Source organism: Schistocerca gregaria, chromosome 5 (genome assembly GCF_023897955.1).
Source record: "Schistocerca gregaria isolate iqSchGreg1 chromosome 5, iqSchGreg1.2, whole genome shotgun sequence".
In the NCBI taxonomy this organism is placed as follows: domain Eukaryota; kingdom Metazoa; phylum Arthropoda; class Insecta; order Orthoptera; family Acrididae; genus Schistocerca; species Schistocerca gregaria.
In genome coordinates this window covers 8551726-8570457 of record NC_064924.1, presented here as the reverse complement: position 1 = coordinate 8570457, position 18732 = coordinate 8551726, and the positions used below count along the sequence as shown (strand labels likewise).

The following is an 18732-nucleotide window of genomic DNA, read 5'->3' as shown; positions in this document are numbered from 1 at the left end:
AGAAGAATCCATAGAGATTCTGTTATCTGACAATCTTATTAATAGAGACAAGGGTTATCTTTTAAGTAAGACTTGGGACCCAGCGTTATCTGACATTAATAAACAACGGTCTGTGGTTCTATCGTCGGAATAATTTATTTTATTTTATTTATTTATTTTATTTTTTTAAAATTTTTGACAGTGATATCTCGATTTCGCCTGTTTCCATCACTGGCGGCGGGGTATGTCTACTGCGCTAGAGGGTAGTTACGGCACCTTCTCGCGCACGCGTCGTGGGTCTTCTGTGGCCTATATAGGGGCCGCCGCTTGCGCTGGGAAGTCAGTTCCGGCGAGATCGTGCACCAGCACTCTCACCTGAAGATGGCGGCCAGTTGGACCGCGGAAATATTGTGTCATGAAGACGTTATGATCCAGCTGCATACCCGAGAAGATTATTACGCCGGGAAAGCCTTTGTAGTCACATCCATACACTCACTAAAATTCATTTAATTATCTACTACTTATAATATTTGCCTCGTAATGTCTATTCTGATCGAACTGCCACTTTCGATCAAAAATATGTTAGAATTCGTTTAAAGAAAGTATGGTGATATTATACGAAATTGAATATTATGGTGTAAGCGCTGAGTCTCGACACATTATCTGCTTGTGGAATGTAGGCAGTAACACTATGCGTACCGATCGCATAGTGACCAATAATGCTATAAACTTTTGTACCCTAGTAAGATTATCATTTGTTCAGCAGTTTACTTCCTGTTTACTTTACAAGAAAATACTCCACACTCCATTTTTCCTGAAAATTTCGACTTTAGCCAGCAATTTGCCATTCGTTTATTACTATCAATTTGCTTTGACAGAGACATGGCGAATACAAAGCGCTGAAATAAAATTAGTGGTTGTTACCTGACATAATAAATAGAACAGTTTAATAAAATTAACAGTAATCTGCAGCGCACCACATAACTGTATATTTTAAACTGCGAAAATGGGACAATTCAAGTCAAGGCGCATCGAACAAATCAAATAAAACCAACCTCTAGTATGTTTCTTGGCAGCTGCTTTCACTCTTGGCGACGATAGATACTAGATAGTGATTTTAAGGTAAGCCGCCATATGCTTTACTGGTCCATGAATACGAAAGCAAGGCGGAAAGAAAGAGGTACAATTGCCCACTCATCACTGAGTGAAACCTCAAAGTTTTGCTGAAGATCTGTTCGTATAAGAAATAAAAAACACTGGTATGGGACGAGTATCACTCGCGCACTGAGGTTTCGCACAAACTTAATTTCGCATATAGACAACTTATCCATTCCGGGACTGGACAGTTCCGACCATTTCTGCCTCTTTCGACATTGAACTGGCGATTTATCGGTCCCAAGGATTAGAAGATTTTCCAGAATGTTTTGAATTCAATAATGTAAATGAGAATAAAGTCATGCAGAAGGCAGCGGATTATTACTAAAATAACTGGTAGTTCTGCGTTCAGGCTGAGCGGGTCGCAATGGTACATCTACATAAAAATATATACTCCTCTAACCACCAAGCGGTGTGTGGTGGACAGCACAATTCGCGCCAAAGTCATATTCCCTCTCCCCCTCCCCTCCCCTCCCCTCCCCACTGTTTCACTCGCGGATCGCGAGACAGAGCTCTAATTTCCCTTATCCTTGAATGGTGATCATTGCGCGATTTGAAAGTTGGTGGTAATAATATGTACTCTACGTCCTCGGAAAATATCGGATTTCGGATTTTAGTGACCAGCCCCTTCCGTTTAGAGCGTCGTCTATCTGCAAGTGTGTCCCACTTCAAACTTTCTGTGAGATTTGTAACGCTCTCTCAATGGATAAACGTACCAGTCACGAATCTTGCCGCTCTGCTTTGGACCTTCTCAATCTCTTGAATCATACCCAACTGGTAAGGGTCCCATACAGAAGAACAGTAATGCCTGATGAACTAACGTATTGTAAGCAATTTCCTTTGTTGAAGGACTGCTTCGCTTCAGGATTCTACCAATGAACCGCAAACTAGAGTTCGCCTTGCCCGTTACGTGTGTGATATGATCATTCCATTTGAGATCATTTCGAATAGTCACACCCAGATACTTGACGGACGTTACCGCTTCCAAAGACTGAGCATTTATTTTGTACTCGTACGTTAGTGGGGATTTTTGTCGTGTTATACGCAGAAGGCTACACCGACTAATATTGAGAAATTACAGCCAGTCATTACACCACCCATTTATTTTCTGCAAATCCTCACTAATTCGTTCACAAATTTCATGTGATACTACTTTCCTGTGGACTACAGCATCATCGGCAAACAGTCTAATGCCGCTGTCAATACCATCAACCAGATCGCTTATGCAAATCGTAAAAAACAGCGAACCTATTACGCTGCCCTGGGGCACACATGAAGTTACGCCCGTTTCTGCTGAAGTCACCCCATTCAGGACGACATACTGCTCTCTGTCTGTAAATAAACTTTCTATCCATCAGCATATGTCATGCCATAGACCGTAAGCGCGCACTTTTTGGAGTGTGCGACAGTGCAGAACTGAGTCGAACGCCTTTCGAAAGTCGAGAAATATGGCATCAACCTGGGAGCTGGTACTAGAGTCCGTTGTTTACCATGTACAAAGAAGGCCAGCTGTGTCTCGTATGACCGCTGTTTCCTAGAACCGTGCTGCTTTCTGCAGATGAGCTTCTCAGAGTCTAGAAAGGTCATTATATGTTCCATGATTCTGCAACAAATCGATGTTGGTGAAATTGGCCGGTGATCGTGCGCATCCAATTTTCTACCCTTTTTATAGATTTCTGTGACCTGAGCCTTCTTCCAGTTCCGTGGAACTGTCCACTGTGCCAATGATCTTTGATAGATGATAGATAAGAATGGTGCTATATTTGTAGCATAATCAACATCTAATCTTTCGGTGATACCGTCTGGGCCAGATGCCTTCCTGGCGTCTAAGGATCTTAACTGTTTCACAATCCTAGATACACTAAACACTATGTCAGCCACCCTTGCGTTTGATAGATAATTGAAAGGGGGTATGGTGCTGCAGTCCTCTACCGTAAACGAGTTTTTGAAAGCTAGGTTTAGAATTTCGGCCTTCCATTTATCATCATCCGTTACATTACTCGTACTGTCAGCAAGAGGAGGTATTGAATTATTAGTTGTGTTCATAGATTTTACGTACGACCAAAATTTTTTGGTGTTATTTTTAGAATCTGCAGATAAAGTATAGCTTTCAAATTGTTAAAAGAATCTCTCATTGACATTTTGACAGCTGCTTTCATTTCGCATAACTTCTGTTTGTTAGCGAGGCAGTGACTACGTTTAAACCGACTGTCCAAAATTCTCTGCTTTCTCAGCAACTTCCTAACATGTTTATTGTACCAAGGTATATGCTTTCCGTCCCCTATATTTTTGCTAGGCGCATACTTCTCTAGCACGTGGTGGATAATACCTTTATATTCCGACCAAAGATGCTCAATATCTTTGTGTCCTGCGGTGAATGCTTGGAGCAATGACGTAATGGTTGCTAATATCTTCTTCTAGTTTAACTTCCTCAAAAAGATCATGCCTGTTAGTCGCCATGATATCTAATATCTTCCCATCTCGAGTTGGTTTTCTAACCAATTGCTGACGGTTTTATGGTGAGAGCCCTCCTAGAATAACTTCACACAAACCTTTGCTTCTGCTCCCTGTGATAAACGTGTAATTTTCCCAGTCAATGGATGCCAAGTCTCCACCTATAACTAACGGGTAATTTTAATATCTATTTGCTATAGACTCAAGACTTTCCCTGAAACATTCTGCGACGTTTTTTGCGGATTCTGGTGGTCTATAAAAACATCCCAATACCATGGTCAATCCTTGTCGGATTGACACCTTTATCCAGACTATTTCACAGTCCGACTCAGTATCAGCTTCAACTGTGTTTAAACAACTTTTAACTGCAATGACCACGCCATCTCCCATAGCATCAGTCCTTGCCTTCCTAAACATTATCCAATCCGAATTTCAACGAGCTTTCAGTGCCTAATACAATACTGTCATTGCTACTGTTTATTTCGGAGAGTAATTCTTGGATCTTGCTACAGACATTTCGACAATCTAATAACATGAGATTTAGTATATTTATATCCTCTGGAATGACCTGTTCAGGTGAACTAAGGAATTTTGCAGTTGGAACACGCACATGTGTCATGAACTGGTAACTTTCCAGGCCAACGGTTTGTTTCCCGTGGGGAGGAACCTAATCTAAAAATTGTTACGTACAGGCCACAAGTACTGTGCTATCCATGTAGCTGCTTCTTGTGTGTAGTGCACCCCTGATCTATCGATGGCGTCCTACAACCTTCCACCCCATAGCGAAGGTCGAGAAATCTACAATCATTTTCGTCACAGAATAGTCGTAGCCTCTGGTTTAGATTCTCCACTCGACTCCAAACCAGAGGACCCCGGTCCACCCTGGCTACGATGCTGCAGATCGTCAGTTTGGCTTCCACTCCTCGAGAGATGGAGGCCGCCTTCGCCAATTCAGCCAGCCGTCGAAAGGACAAAAGGATTTCCTCGGAACCCCGACAACAGACATCGCTGCTGCCGACATGTCCAATAATCTGCAGCTGGCTGCATCCCACACACTCGATAGCAGCCGGAAGGGCCTCTTCCACATCCCGGACAAGGCCCCCCTTCAAGCACACCGAGTGAACGTTGGACCTGCCTAACATTAGAGCTCCCAATACCTAACAAACCCCTATCTCCAAATGCCTGTACGGACCTTGCTGAAGGAGCGGCCATTATCCTGGCAGAAGGTGCATTCTGATCCGGCTCAGCCTCGCCTCCAGCATCAGATAGCACACTGAATCTACTATCAAAGTGCATGAGATTTGGCAGGAGCCTGCGCCCACCATGCAGCCTTCGCCTTGAGGCTCGAGACCTCGACACAGTCTGCCACCCACACTGAGGTGAGAATGGGCTGGCTGGCTCAGTCGCATCTGAGGTCGGCTCAGTGACAGAGCTGTGACATCCAACCCCCCCCCCCCCCCCCCCCCCCGCAAATCTAGCAGAGCTGAGGCTGTCTCAGGCACCCCATCCCCACTGCACCTCAAGACAAGATGGCACTCTGGAGCTTGTTGACTGTGGCCAACAAAGCTTCCAGCGGCGTTTGGACTGTAACCAACTCCTCCTAGATCGGTACACAACAGACGAAGTCTCTATGCACCTAGCTAATAACTGATTTACTATAACAAACTTAAGGAAAACTACTGCCAGACAAGGTTAACATATACACTCTAGTTGGAAGAAAGGACACAGAACAATGAAAAACCATAAAAATGTGTGGTCCTTATTTTCCTGCTAGGGGCTATCTAATGAATGCAAAGGAATAGGGCAGTGACCTATAGTGAACTGCTAGGGGCTATCTAGTGAATAGTATAAACGAATTAAACAGTAACGTACAGTAAGCTACACCTCCTGATTATCCCTCATATTTATAATGTAAACAAGCGTTTACGTACACGCTGAAGTCACCTAATAAAAGTATAAAAACTGTTACCTTAAATGTACGGAGTTTAAATAACACTAATAAACGTAAATACTGAGTATTGTACACAGAGAGATGCAGGTACAAAACAAAAACCTTTAGCTAACAATAAGAGTTCAGAATGTAAAGCAGAAATACGGACTCTACTTTATAGGAACTGATTGGCTTACAGTACACTAAAGCCCACAACAAGCTAAGGAAGTTAAGCAGACGGCGAGGAGAATTTTAGCTTTCTGCTAACTAAACTGCATGTAAGAAGGGATTAGAAGTTGTATTGTAACACTGATTTACTCATACATTGTAGTGTAACACTAATTTACCACGTATTTTTCGTTTGCTTAACTGTTAACGATCGCAGGTTGCGCTAATCACGCGTCTACAAGTGAGGTTAGAATTCACTGCCAGTATCACTTTTCCTAATAAAACGTATAAAAACTGCTACCTACAATATATCGAGTCTAAATGACACTAATAAACGTCAATACTGAGTATTGTGCACTGACATAATTGATACTCCCGCGTATTTAACGTCAGTTAAGAATGTAAACAAACGTTTGCGCACACGCGAAACTGTCCTAAACAGAACCTTCGCTTCACTTATTATGACGAAAATAAAAACTGGATCTTTCAATTTATCGCGTATTTCTGACACTATTGCAATTAAATACGATAGAATATACAGCAAAACGATTAATTACTATCTACCATTCTGCGTCGAGTCTGTTGGTTCTATATCGTGTCTCCCTACCACTTTCGCGCAACGACGCTCTGAGCGTGGTTTTTAGGGAATTGACTAGTTTGAATCTCGGACATGTTGCTGGTAAGGAGACGCCAGACCACATATGACATGTAGAATTCAGAAGAGTTCAGTGAGACTAGCGATGATATAACCAAATACTTAATGATTTCAGCGTCAGCTCCACTTCACTCCCTGTAAAAGTATCTTAATTCTAACTAAATTTAGTGGAAGGGGTTCAAGGCTTTCCTATTTTTAGTTACTCGGTAAAATAACGTCGAAAAAACACTTACGTTTACCATTGGAAATTTTATTCTACCCATAAAACATTGTTTATAAATTGCACTATTGATAAAAGGAAATGTTTTAATACAGGATGGTAAAAACCAACTGCATTCAACAAAAATGTGAACCAATATTCCCTGAATGGGTTTCCAAGTTCTACAATGGATCGAAGGATGACCTATGCTATATCACATCTATAATCTAGGTTTAAATTATGTTTCACAAAAGACTATCAAAATGGTCTACAGTGACCCTCAATTATCTTTAATTAATTAATTAATTAATTATCCAACTTGTCGTAAATTACAGTGGCTGATGTGGCTTCTCAATAACTATATAAAAGAAAAATCATCGCGTTTCAGATCTGTTCTTCAAGTGGCAAATGTGAACACCATGAGCTTCAATTTACGATCGACACTAGCATTACGAAAAAAGGGGGTGTAACAGATGAGACTTCTGCAGTTGTGAGTAAAGCTTTATGCGCTGTTATGCCGCGTCGCGTGCGTTCATTAACTTGTCGGTGTTCGTCAGGGGGCGGCGGGCAGCACAGCTCCGCTCACCTCCCCGTCTTGGAAGCAACTCTCACCTAACTTCTCCTTACTACAATTTACTGAAGTTGGTTTAAAAAAAACTATCTGGCTGTGTTTTCATCTGACCAGTCAGGGTCTCAATAATAACCTTAAGCTCCGCCTACAAAAATTCTGTCTATCCAATGAGAAACGTTATACTTTTCGTGATGGGGCAATTTTTTTAAGGTTTGCAACGTAACAGAGACGCGAAAAAGTCTCATGGTAAAACTTGCAGCTGGGGTCGTCCTTTTAGTGTTATCGTAAGATCTATGCTGTTCTTCTGGAGGGCTCTATCTTTTAACAGTGGCTGAGGGGTGGTCCTGACGTAACAGAGACGCGAAAAAGTCTCACACTAAAACTTACAGCTGGGGTAGCGCTTTTTGTGTTATCATAGGATCTATACTGTTCTTCTGGAGGGCTCTAGGTCCTAGCGGCTAGCTGGCCACGTGGGTGTCCGTCCCTTATCGTAGGGCTTAACATGGTTCTGCTCTCGGCTTCTGTTCTCGTTTCTCCCCTTGGAACTGCGTCTGTCTCACGGTGGGAAGGTATGACATGCATTTAGGCATTCTTGTGTTAGTCTGTGGTAATCCATTTCCTCACTCGTTACTCGTATTACTTTGGTTAATTTAATGTCACGATTTTTTCGGAGCTATGTGTCATACTACTGTATTTGCTTATCATGTCAGGGTTTTCATGGAAGGTGTTGGATTTGCGTGACACCTCACATACTGGCACCCTTCGAACTTAATTTTTGTACTGTAGTTAGGCAAAGATTGAATCGTTGTCTAATTCAGTCAAAACTTTTCTAATTCAGTTAAATTTTGTTGCGCACTGTTCAGCCACATTATTCTGTTCTATAATAGTTTGTATTACTAATTTATATTATTATATTCTTCCACTTTATTTTCAAAAATATGTTTATGTTGACAAGGAAAGAATTTTTTCTTCTATTATAACCATTATTTTTTAATTATTTTCTTTCTTTACTTAATTGTGAAGTTTGTTTTTTAAGAAGTTTGAAACTTCCTGGCAGATTAAAACTGTGTGCCCGACCGAGACTCGAACTCGGGACCTTTGCATTTCGCGGGCAAGCTGTGAGTACCGGGCGTGAGTCGTGCTTCGGTAGCTCAGATGGTAGAGCACTTGCCCGCGAAAGGCAAAGGTCCCGAGTTCGAGTCTCGGTCGGGCACACAGTTTTAATCTGCCAGGAAGTTTCATATCAGCGCACACTCCGCTGCAGAGTGAAAATCTCATTCTGGAAACATCCCCCAGGCTGTGGCTAAGCCATGTCTCCGCAATATCCTTTCTTTCAGGAGTGCTAGTTCAGCAAGGTTCGCAGGAGAGCTTCTGTAAAGATTGGAAGGTTGGAGACGGATACTGGCAGAAGTAAAGCTGTGAGTACCGGGCGTGAGTCGTGCTTCGGTCGCTCAGATGGTAGAGCACTTGCCCGCGAAAGGCAAAGGTCCCGAGTTCGAGTCTCGGTCGGGCACACAGTTTTAATCTGCCAGGAAGTTTCATATCAGCGCACACTCCGCTGCAGAGTGAAAATCTCATTCTGGAAACATCCCCCAGGCTGTGGCTAAGCCATGTCTCCGCAATATCCTTTCTTTCAGGAGTGCTAGTTCTGCAAGGTTCGCAGGAGAGCTTCTGTAAAGATTGGAAGGTTGGAGACGGATACTGGCAGAAGTAAAGCTGTGAGTACCGGGCGTGAGTCGTGCTTCGGTAGCTCAGATGGTAGAGCACTTGCCCGCGAAAGGCAAAGGTCGCGAGTTCGAGTCTCGGTCGGGCACACAGTTTTAATCTGCCAGGAAGTTTCATATCAGCGCACACTCCGCTGCAGAGTGAAAATCTCATTCTGGAAACATCCCCCAGGCTGTGGCTAAGCCATGTCTCCGCAATATCCTTTCTTTCAGGAGTGCTAGTTCTGCAAGGTTCGCAGGAGAGCTTCTGTAAAGATTGGAAGGTTGGAGACGGATACTGGCAGAAGTAAAGCTGTGAGTACCGGGCGTGAGTCGTGCTTCGGTAGCTCAGATGGTAGAGCACTTGCCCGCGAAAGGCAAAGGTCGCGAGTTCGAGTCTCGGTCGGGCACACAGTTTTAATCTGTCAGGAAGTTTCATATCAGCGCACACTCCGCTGCAGAGTGAAAATCTCATTCTGGAAACATCCCCCAGGCTGTGGCTAAGCCATGTCTCCGCAATATCCTTTCTTTCAGGATTGCTAGTTCTGCAAGGTTCGCAGGAGAGCTTCTGTAAAGATTGGAAGGTTGGAGACGGATACTGGCAGAAGTAAAGCTGTGAGTACCGGGCGTGAGTCGTGCTTCGGTAGCTCAGATGGTAGAGCACTTGCCCGCGAAAGGCAAAGGTCCCGAGTTCGAGTCTCGGTCGGGCACACAGTTTTAATCTGCCAGGAAGTTTCATATCAGCGCACACTCCGCTGCAGAGTGAAAATCTCATTCTGGAAACATCCCCCAGGCTGTGGCTAAGCCATGTCTCCGCAATATCCTTTCTTTCAGGAGTGCTAGTTCTGCAAGGTTCGCAGGAGAGCTTCTGTAAAGATTGGAAGGTTGGAGACGGATACTGGCAGAAGTAAAGCTGTGAGTACCGGGCGTGAGTCGTGCTTCGGTCGCTCAGATGGTAGAGCACTTGCCCGCGAAAGGCAAAGGTCCCGAGTTCGAGTCTCGGTCGGGCACACAGTTTTAATCTGCCTGGAAGTTTCATATCAGCGCACACTCCGCTGCAGAGTGAAAATCTCATTCTGGAAACATCCCCCAGGCTGTGGCTAAGCCATGTCTCCGCAATATCCTTTCTTTCAGGAGTGCTAGTTCTGCAAGGTTCGCAGGAGAGCTTCTGTAAAGATTGGAAGGTTGGAGACGGATACTGGCAGAAGTAAAGCTGTGAGTACCGGGCGTGAGTCGTGCTTCGGTAGCTCAGATGGTAGAGCACTTGCCCGCGAAAGGCAAAGGTCGCGAGTTCGAGTCTCGGTCGGGCACACAGTTTTAATCTGTCAGGAAGTTTCATATCAGCGCACACTCCGCTGCAGAGTGAAAATCTCATTCTGGAAACATCCCCCAGGCTGTGGCTAAGCCATGTCTCCGCAATATCCTTTCTTTCAGGATTGCTAGTTCTGCAAGGTTCGCAGGAGAGCTTCTGTAAAGATTGGAAGGTTGGAGACGGATACAGGCAGAAGTAAAGCTGTGAGTACCGGGCGTGAGTCGTGCTTCGGTAGCTCAGATGGTAGAGCACTTGCCCGCGAAATCAAAGGTCCCGAGTTCGAGTCTCGGTCGGGCACACAGTTTTAATCTGCCAGGTTGTTTCATATCAGCGCACACTCCGCTGCAGAGTGAAAATCTCATTCTGGAAACATCCCCCAGGCTGTGGCTAAGCCATGTCTCCGCAATATCCTTTCTTTCAGGAGTGCTAGTTCTGCAAGGTTCGCAGGAGAGCTTCTGTAAAGATTGGAAGGTTGGAGACGGATACTGGCAGAAGTAAAGCTGTGAGTACCGGGCGTGAGTCGTGCTTCGGTCGCTCAGATGGTAGAGCACTTGCCCGCGAAAGGCAAAGGTCCCGAGTTCGAGTCTCGGTCGGGCACACAGTTTTAATCTGCCAGGAAGTTTCATATCAGCGCACACTCCGCTGCAGAGTGAAAATCTCATTCTGGAAACATCCCCCAGGCTGTGGCTAAGCCATGTCTCCGCAATATCCTTTCTTTCAGGAGTGCTAGTTCTGCAAGGTTCGCAGGAGAGCTTCTGTAAAGATTGGAAGGTTGGAGACGGATACTGGCAGAAGTAAAGCTGTGAGTACCGGGCGTGAGTCGTGCTTCGGTAGCTCAGATGGTAGAGCACTTGCCCGCGAAAGGCAAAGGTCGCGAGTTCGAGTCTCGGTCGGGCACACAGTTTTAATCTGTCAGGAAGTTTCATATCAGCGCACACTCCGCTGCAGAGTGAAAATCTCATTCTGGAAACATCCCCCAGGCTGTGGCTAAGCCATGTCTCCGCAATATCCTTTCTTTCAGGATTGCTAGTTCTGCAAGGTTCGCAGGAGAGCTTCTGTAAAGATTGGAAGGTTGGAGACGGATACTGGCAGAAGTAAAGCTGTGAGTACCGGGCGTGAGTCGTGCTTCGGTAGCTCAGATGGTAGAGCACTTGCCCGCGAAAGGCAAAGGTCCCGAGTTCGAGTCTCGGTCGGGCACACAGTTTTAATCTGCCAGGAAGTTTCATATCAGCGCACACTCCGCTGCAGAGTGAAAATCTCATTCTGGAAACATCCCCCAGGCTGTGGCTAAGCCATGTCTCCGCAATATCCTTTCTTTCAGGAGTGCTAGTTCAGCAAGGTTCGCAGGAGAGCTTCTGTAAAAATTGGAAGGTTGGAGACGGATACTGGCAGAAGTAAAGCTGTGAGTACCGGGCGTGAGTCGTGCTTCGGTCGCTCAGATGGTAGAGCACTTGCCCGCGAAAGGCAAAGGTCCCGAGTTCGAGTCTCGGTCGGGCACACAGTTTTAATCTGCCAGGAAGTTTCATATCAGCGCACACTCCGCTGCAGAGTGAAAATCTCATTCTGGAAACATCCCCCAGGCTGTGGCTAAGCCATGTCTCCCCAATATCCTTTCTTTCAGGAGTGCTAGTTCTGCAAGGTTCGCAGGAGAGCTTCTGTAAAGATTGGAAGGTTGGAGACGGATACTGGCAGAAGTAAAGCTGTGAGTACCGGGCGTGAGTCGTGCTTCGGTAGCTCAGATGGTAGAGCACTTGCCCGCGAAAGGCAAAGGTCGCGAGTTCGAGTCTCGGTCGGGCACACAGTTTTAATCTGTCAGGAAGTTTCATATCAGCGCACACTCCGCTGCAGAGTGAAAATCTCATTCTGGAAACATCCCCCAGGCTGTGGCTAAGCCATGTCTCCGCAATATCCTTTCTTTCAGGATTGCTAGTTCTGCAAGGTTCGCAGGAGAGCTTCTGTAAAGATTGGAAGGTTGGAGACGGATACTGGCAGAAGTAAAGCTGTGAGTACCGGGCGTGAGTCGTGCTTCGGTAGCTCAGATGGTAGAGCACTTGCCCGCGAAAGGCAAAGGTCCCGAGTTCGAGTCTCGGTCGGGCACACAGTTTTAATCTGCCAGGTTGTTTCATATCAGCGCACACTCCGCTGCAGAGTGAAAATCGCATTCTTTAAGAAGTTTGTTATCGAAAGTGAGAAGTCTTTGACATCGAATTTCTTACAAATATTGTTTTTACAAATGTAGTATTTAAGTAAAATCTATTCCTAACACATTTTCTAAATATCATGTACAAGTAAAACGTTTTTGTGTCTAGACACTCATTTCAACATTGTTACACAAAGAAGTGAGAATTATTCCCAAGAATTGCTTTGACAAAGAAATATACATACACAAGTATTGAGATATTATCCTAACAAATGTTTAAAAAAATGCAAAACACCCAAGAAGATAGTTTTTTGTTCTTTGTTTTTATAAGGAGAAAATAAGTAAAATATAGTTATTATTTTATTTTTATGAGGAGAAAATAAGTTGCATTTAGTTTTAGTGTTTATTATGCCTTGCTTTTGTTCTTTATATACTGTCCATTTCAGAAATAGTGACTTATTTTTATCGATAGTCTATTTTTTACTTACGTCCATAGTCAATGACTGTTATTTTGTAGTTTATTAGCTGTCTGGTGTGCCTAACTTGTTTAGTTTTTCACACATTTCTTTTGCACAATTCCTACATCACATAATTTGATTTCACACATTCACACAATCCTATGAATGTTTAAGCATGAGGATGGCGAATGTTTTTGCACGAAGGTGATGGACTTCAGCAAGATGGATGTGGGGAAATATCTGCTGTAAGCATTGTTGTTCGTTCCTTGTTGGCTTTGCAAGTGTGTGTTGCTATTGTGGAGGTCCCATAATGGAATGGAGCTGTGAGTGCAGAATCTCCTGGTTTACTGGCTTTGTATGCGTTATGTGCCGCTGAAATAGGTCGTTTTTCGTTGTAATACTTCGCATACGACTAGTTAACGATATGATAGGGATTTGGGAAGGTATGTCGTCTATTCCTCACCCATCTTCTTTCTTGGTCTCAATCTTGCGAATCTTAAACTTCTGTTCTTCCTGCTTCTTTCTCTGCTTCTTACTTGCTTCTTGGTTCTTCTCTGGACAGGATATGGAAATATTTATTGATAACTAGTCGCTTTGAAGTTCTCCTCTTAGTAGCAGTTTGATAAATGGTTTGGGCAGGTCATTTTTACTTTGTGGAAGTTTTCTTCAGTTCCGTGCATTTTCGTGCTGTATAATAGCAGTAATGTGACTTTTACACATTTTTTGCCAGTGGTGGCTTGCCCGAGCCTTCATCTTGTCAGCCCGTTTTTTGCTCACTCCGCTGAGTCGGGGTGTTCCGGGGTTTACGAGCGGTGAAAGTCAGGTGTTTGCTTATCAGTCCCTGCACCGGTCCCTTCTGGCGTTTGGTGTCCTATCGTGTCTCTGTAGGGTTCCGCCACTATGTCATTCCATGTCCTGTCCCAGCAGGGTTCCGCTTAGTGGGCAGATTTAAGGCCCACGTCCGATACAAGGGTGTTCTGTTGGTCTCGTTGTCCTTTCCTTTCTCTTGATGCTTCTGCCTTGTAGGAATCGTGTCTTGTTAATATCGTCCTTTCCTTTCTTGATACTTGTCTTGTTGCAACATGTGAGTCATTGCATCACGTCTTTGCTGGAGTTTTTACAATGGTTCTTACAAAAAGTTTTACTTATAGTCAACTAACATATGTCTAGTACCTACATTGCTTTACACTTTCTTAACAAGCTTAACAAATTTCGGCGCCCTTTCCATGTTGCAATTCTAAGATATTTTAAGTCTTATCTTCTACAAAAATCCTCAAATTCGTTTTTTTTGTGTAGTGTTGAGTGTATAGTATTTTAGTATTTCATGCTGTTAGACTATCTACGCTTTATCCCTTCACCTTTATCTATGGTGCTATGGGTGTTACTTTTGTTTTTGTTTTTATTGAAACTACTTTCTTTTTCCCACCTTCCTCTCGCTTCATTCTTCTTTCTCCTGACGATCTTATCTGCAACATAATCTTGGAATATAGTGGTGATTATTTACCAGTAATAAAATTAATATTCAAACATGTACTGAAAGTGTTTTCGTCTGCCAGTCTTAGGTAAAAATACCTCTGCTTTATCTCGTAAAATAGCCTCTAATTCTCTTTTACTGTGTTCTGAAATACCTTGAACTTCTTTCAATTTTTCATCGATTTCTCTAAGAACCTCTAACATGAGTTGAGGCTATTCCCCCTTTTGTGCATACCATTCTAACTCTTCGTAATCTTCATATCGCGTCATTCTTAATTGTATGTTTATAACTGGTAGTTCTTCTAATTTTAGCTTTTGTTCAAAGAGAAGTGTGACGTTCCAGAATGTTACTCTACCTTTACCCATATCTATTATCGCTCGTCTCTCATTTAAAAAATCGGAACCTATAATCAAATCTACAGTTAATTGCTTGTTTTTCAGGTGCTGTTACAGACAGGGATGTGGTTGCAGATTCTGTGCTTTTTCGATCCTGTTCACTACGCTCTTCAATGGTTTGCAACAACTCTGTTCGCAATTTTTGAAATTGTTGCTTTGTTTGGGCCTCTATTTTGACTATGCGGCTATTATATCTTTTCAGCGCTGCTTTTGTGATACGTTTGTGTAACACACTGTTTTCAACAACTTCACATGCTGTACCTGCTGAAGATGGAGGATTCATTGGCCATCGAGGCAAATCAGTTATATGGCTGCGTAGTGTCTGTTCTTTCAGACATGTCCGAAAGAACAGACACCACGCAGTCATATAACTGATTAACCTTAATGGGCACTAAATCCATCCCCTTCAGTTCGAATGCACAATTACGTCCACCCTCCTGCGGGAAAGTAGCGGTTGTTACCGGTTTAGACACGGAAACCCAAAGAAACATTCGCTTTAGAATGAACAAAGAAGTAACTGGTCATATTGCGTCGAAGAGCAACTGTATTTGTAACGAGCGGCGAAATTTTCACCCACGCTCTGTACATTTTGAGAACTTAGAGTATCAGCGGTGACTTTCTGGTAATGCGCCCTTCCTTCTGTTCACAGAATACCAGCAATGAGCGATCGCTACAGCTTCGTCCCTGCGACGCGGGAGCAGGTGGAGACCATCAGGAAGAGTCTGGGGACAGATGAAGAGGACATCAAGAGGGCCATCACGTCTGTTCGAGACTGGCTCAGGATGCAGCCGCATCTGCCCGACCAGATGGGTCAGTCAGCTTTGTGACTATTCTAGTTTACTCTTCTAAAATTGGCATACCATAGTTTTGACTGTAGAGTTGATGCCTTAAACTATTATTTCGCTCTTCAATTTTGAACAAATAATTTCATTACATTGCTGTTGCAGTGGTGAATTAATCAAACTAATTTTAGTGCTGCTAGTGTGTTTAAATGCTATCGAGTGAGACTGCAACTGACTGTACTTTTTATGATTTTCAAAATTTAAGTGGAGTGTAGAGTAATGACCAGTTACAGAGAGACGGAATTTTCAGGCAGATCCCAGGCTATCAGGGAGACCCAAATGGGAACATTTTAGGTGGAGAGTTCCAGTTGTAGAATTTAGCTTGCAGACAAGGAAAACTCCAGGAAAACTTTGTGACAGATTCGAATGTTTCGCCCGCTGGCTGGATTTCCATAAACCGAGCACAGCTGAATGTCGGGATCGTTTGCGGCACTATCACTACGTAGTTATGACTTGTTTGGTTGATCCTGAACGTCAGCAGTTTCTCCGTCACGTCAAGCAGCTGTAAATTATACTAACAAAGTGCTCTTCCTGGGGACAGCATTGAACAGAGAAGACTAATTAAGAGCTGAATCAACAGCTTCTGCAGTAAATTTGGTCCCTGAGGCAGAAGGCACAGTAAGTACGAGTAGAGACAAAAATGAAGGGAAGAACGAATGTTGAACTGTTTTTGAAACAGGTGTGGACAACATCCGACTCACATAATTACGGTTCCGAGTGGCAGGCAGGCCTCGTAGGTGAACGGAATAGCCTGTATGACTGGTGTAGCTTCGCAGGACTCTCTAGAGCACTCTTGTTGACGTCGAAGGCAGTGTGCTTGGGTAAGCTCTGAGAACGTCTGCCATGAACAACAGCATAGCACTTCCTACAATGAAGGCAGGTGGTGTGAATAATTGCCTATGGATTACACTGCAGTACCCAGCGCACATGCCAAATACTACGATGGCTGTACAGTTTGCCAGTCACCATCATTTTAGCTCAGCAAGCCATAGGTAGCAGTCCTCTCATCAATATTTGCAAAGTTGGAAGGGCACAGTGACCAGGTGTGTTCACCAGCACTCTCGGAGGCAGAAGTAATGTCGGTGAACAGCGGCAGCTTATCAGTGGTTCAGCCTACTAGCTGCTCCATAGCGATTTAAAGACTGCTTCAAAGGCTCACAAGCATGAGTTTTTCGTACTACTAGTTTGAGACAGTGACATTATGTTGGGCCAGTAACGAACGAGTGTGGCCTACATTTCCGAATGACTCTCGGAGCTGCAAGTCGCAGCTTTCGCTCCATATCAGCAGGCTGGTTGATGTTCTTGTGAAGTTTCTACTATTTCTTTCGAACTCAAGCTATCCCGTTACAAAAATGTGTTTGCTTCTCCATTACATCTACAGCTGTACTCAGCAATCCACTTTACGGCGTGTGGTGGAGTGTACCATATACCACTACTATCCATTTCTTTTCTCGTTCCACTAGCAAGTAGAATGAGGGAAAGCGAGTGTTCATGTGCTTCCATATGAACCTTAATTTCTCTATCTCGTCTACTTGGTCCTTACGTGCAATGTATGTTGGAGGCAACAGAACCAGTCTTCAAATTCCGGTTCTCTGTATTTTCTCAGTATTATTCCTTGAAAAAGGACAACGGCCTTGCCGAAGTGGATACACCGATTCCCGTGAGATCACCGAAGTTAAGCGCTGTCGGGCGTAGCAGGCACTTGGATGGGTGACTATCCAGCCGCCATGCGCTGTTGCCATTTTTCGGGGTGCACTCAGCCTCATGATGCCAATTGAGGAGCTACTCGACCGAACAGTAGCGGCTCTGGTCAAAGAAAACCATCGCAACTACCGGGAGAGTGGTGTGCTGACCACACGCCCCTCCTATCCGCATCCTCATCTGAGGATGACACGGCGGTCGGATGGTCCCGGTGGGCCACTTCTGGCCTGAAGACGGAGTGCTTCTTTTTTTTATTCCTTGACAAGAATGTCGCCTTCCCTCCAGGGATTCCCATTTGAGTTTCCAAGGGATCTCTGTAACACTTGCTCGTTGTTTGAATCTATCAGTAACAAATTTAGAAGCTGGCATCTGAATTGCTTTAATGTCTTCCTTCATTCGGACCTGGTACGAATCCCAAACAATTGAGCAGTAGTGAAGAATAGGTCGCATTAGCATCGTGTATGAGGTCTCGTTTATAGATTAATCACACTTTCCTAGAATTCGACCAATAAACCAAAGTCGGCAATTCGCCTTTCCTACCAAAGTCCTCACATACTCCTTCCAAGTAATATCTCTTTGCAACGTTTCGTCCAGACATTTAATCGATGTCACTGTGTTGAAGGGGACACTACTAATGGTGTACCCGTACATTACGGGTTTGTTTCTTCTACTCACTTGTGTCTTCTACTCACCCACATTAACTACCTTTCTTATTACATTTAGCGCTAGCTGCCATGATACCAACTCATTGCTGAGGTCAAGTTGCCAACCTTAAGATTCAAAGTACGGCAATCTCTTCCAAGTGCTTTGCAGAATGTCAGTTTCCTGCCTGTTTGTCTTTTTGATGTTCGAGAAAGGGCGTGGGCCAGGCTTACCTTGCTCATTGCTCACTGGAGAAGAATTTGAGGCGATTTTGCATTTATCTACAGTACATTTGTGCTCTGTAACAGCGAGTTATGGAAGTGATATGTGGAACCACAGTATAACTAGAGTGAAAGAAACTATTTGAAGTATGGTGCTATCAAAGCATGTTATAAACCAAGTGAAGAAGTAAAGTATGAACTTAATACATGTTAAATAGAATAAGAGTTGTATTCACCAAATTTATTTGGCGTCAAACATAAACGTGACAGGGAGAGAGCCCCTTACTATCGAAAGTTGTTATGCTTTAGCTTGCTTACTCGAGGCACCTGCACAGCCTCGTCATAGGTTGAATACAATGAGGCGACAAAAGTTATAAGACTGCGATATACACGTATACAGATGGCGACAGTACCGCTTACACAAGGTATAAAACGGAAGTGCATTGGTGAATCTGTAAGGTGTAGCTGTAAGGTGACCCACGTGGAAAAGTTCCCACGTGATTATTAACACACGACTGGAATTAACAGATTTGAACGCAAAATCGTGTTTGGAGCTAGACACTTTCCACTTCGAAAATCGTTAAGGAATTCTACATTCCGAGATCCAAGTGTTAAGAATGTGCCGAGAATACAACATTTCAGGCGTTGCCTCTGCCGCGGGGGAGTAGCCGAGCGGTCAGGTCGCTGCTGTCATGGACCGTTCGGCTGGTCGCGGCGGAGGTTCGAGTCCTCC

General features: G+C 44.0%; 1 protein-coding gene across 3 annotated transcripts in view; it reads left to right on the top strand.

Annotated features, from left to right (window-relative positions):
* The window catches only part of LOC126272024 (retinol-binding protein pinta-like), a 547678-nt gene that overhangs the window by 47754 nt on the left and 481192 nt on the right, over nt 1–18732 (top strand). For all 3 annotated transcript variants that reach the window (XM_049974523.1, XM_049974521.1, XM_049974522.1), the window contains exon 2: nt 15243–15403. In XM_049974523.1, the coding sequence (XP_049830480.1) occupies nt 15253–15403 (151 nt within the window). In that variant the 5' untranslated portion in view covers nt 15243–15252. The remainder of the gene's footprint in view (nt 1–15242; nt 15404–18732) is intronic.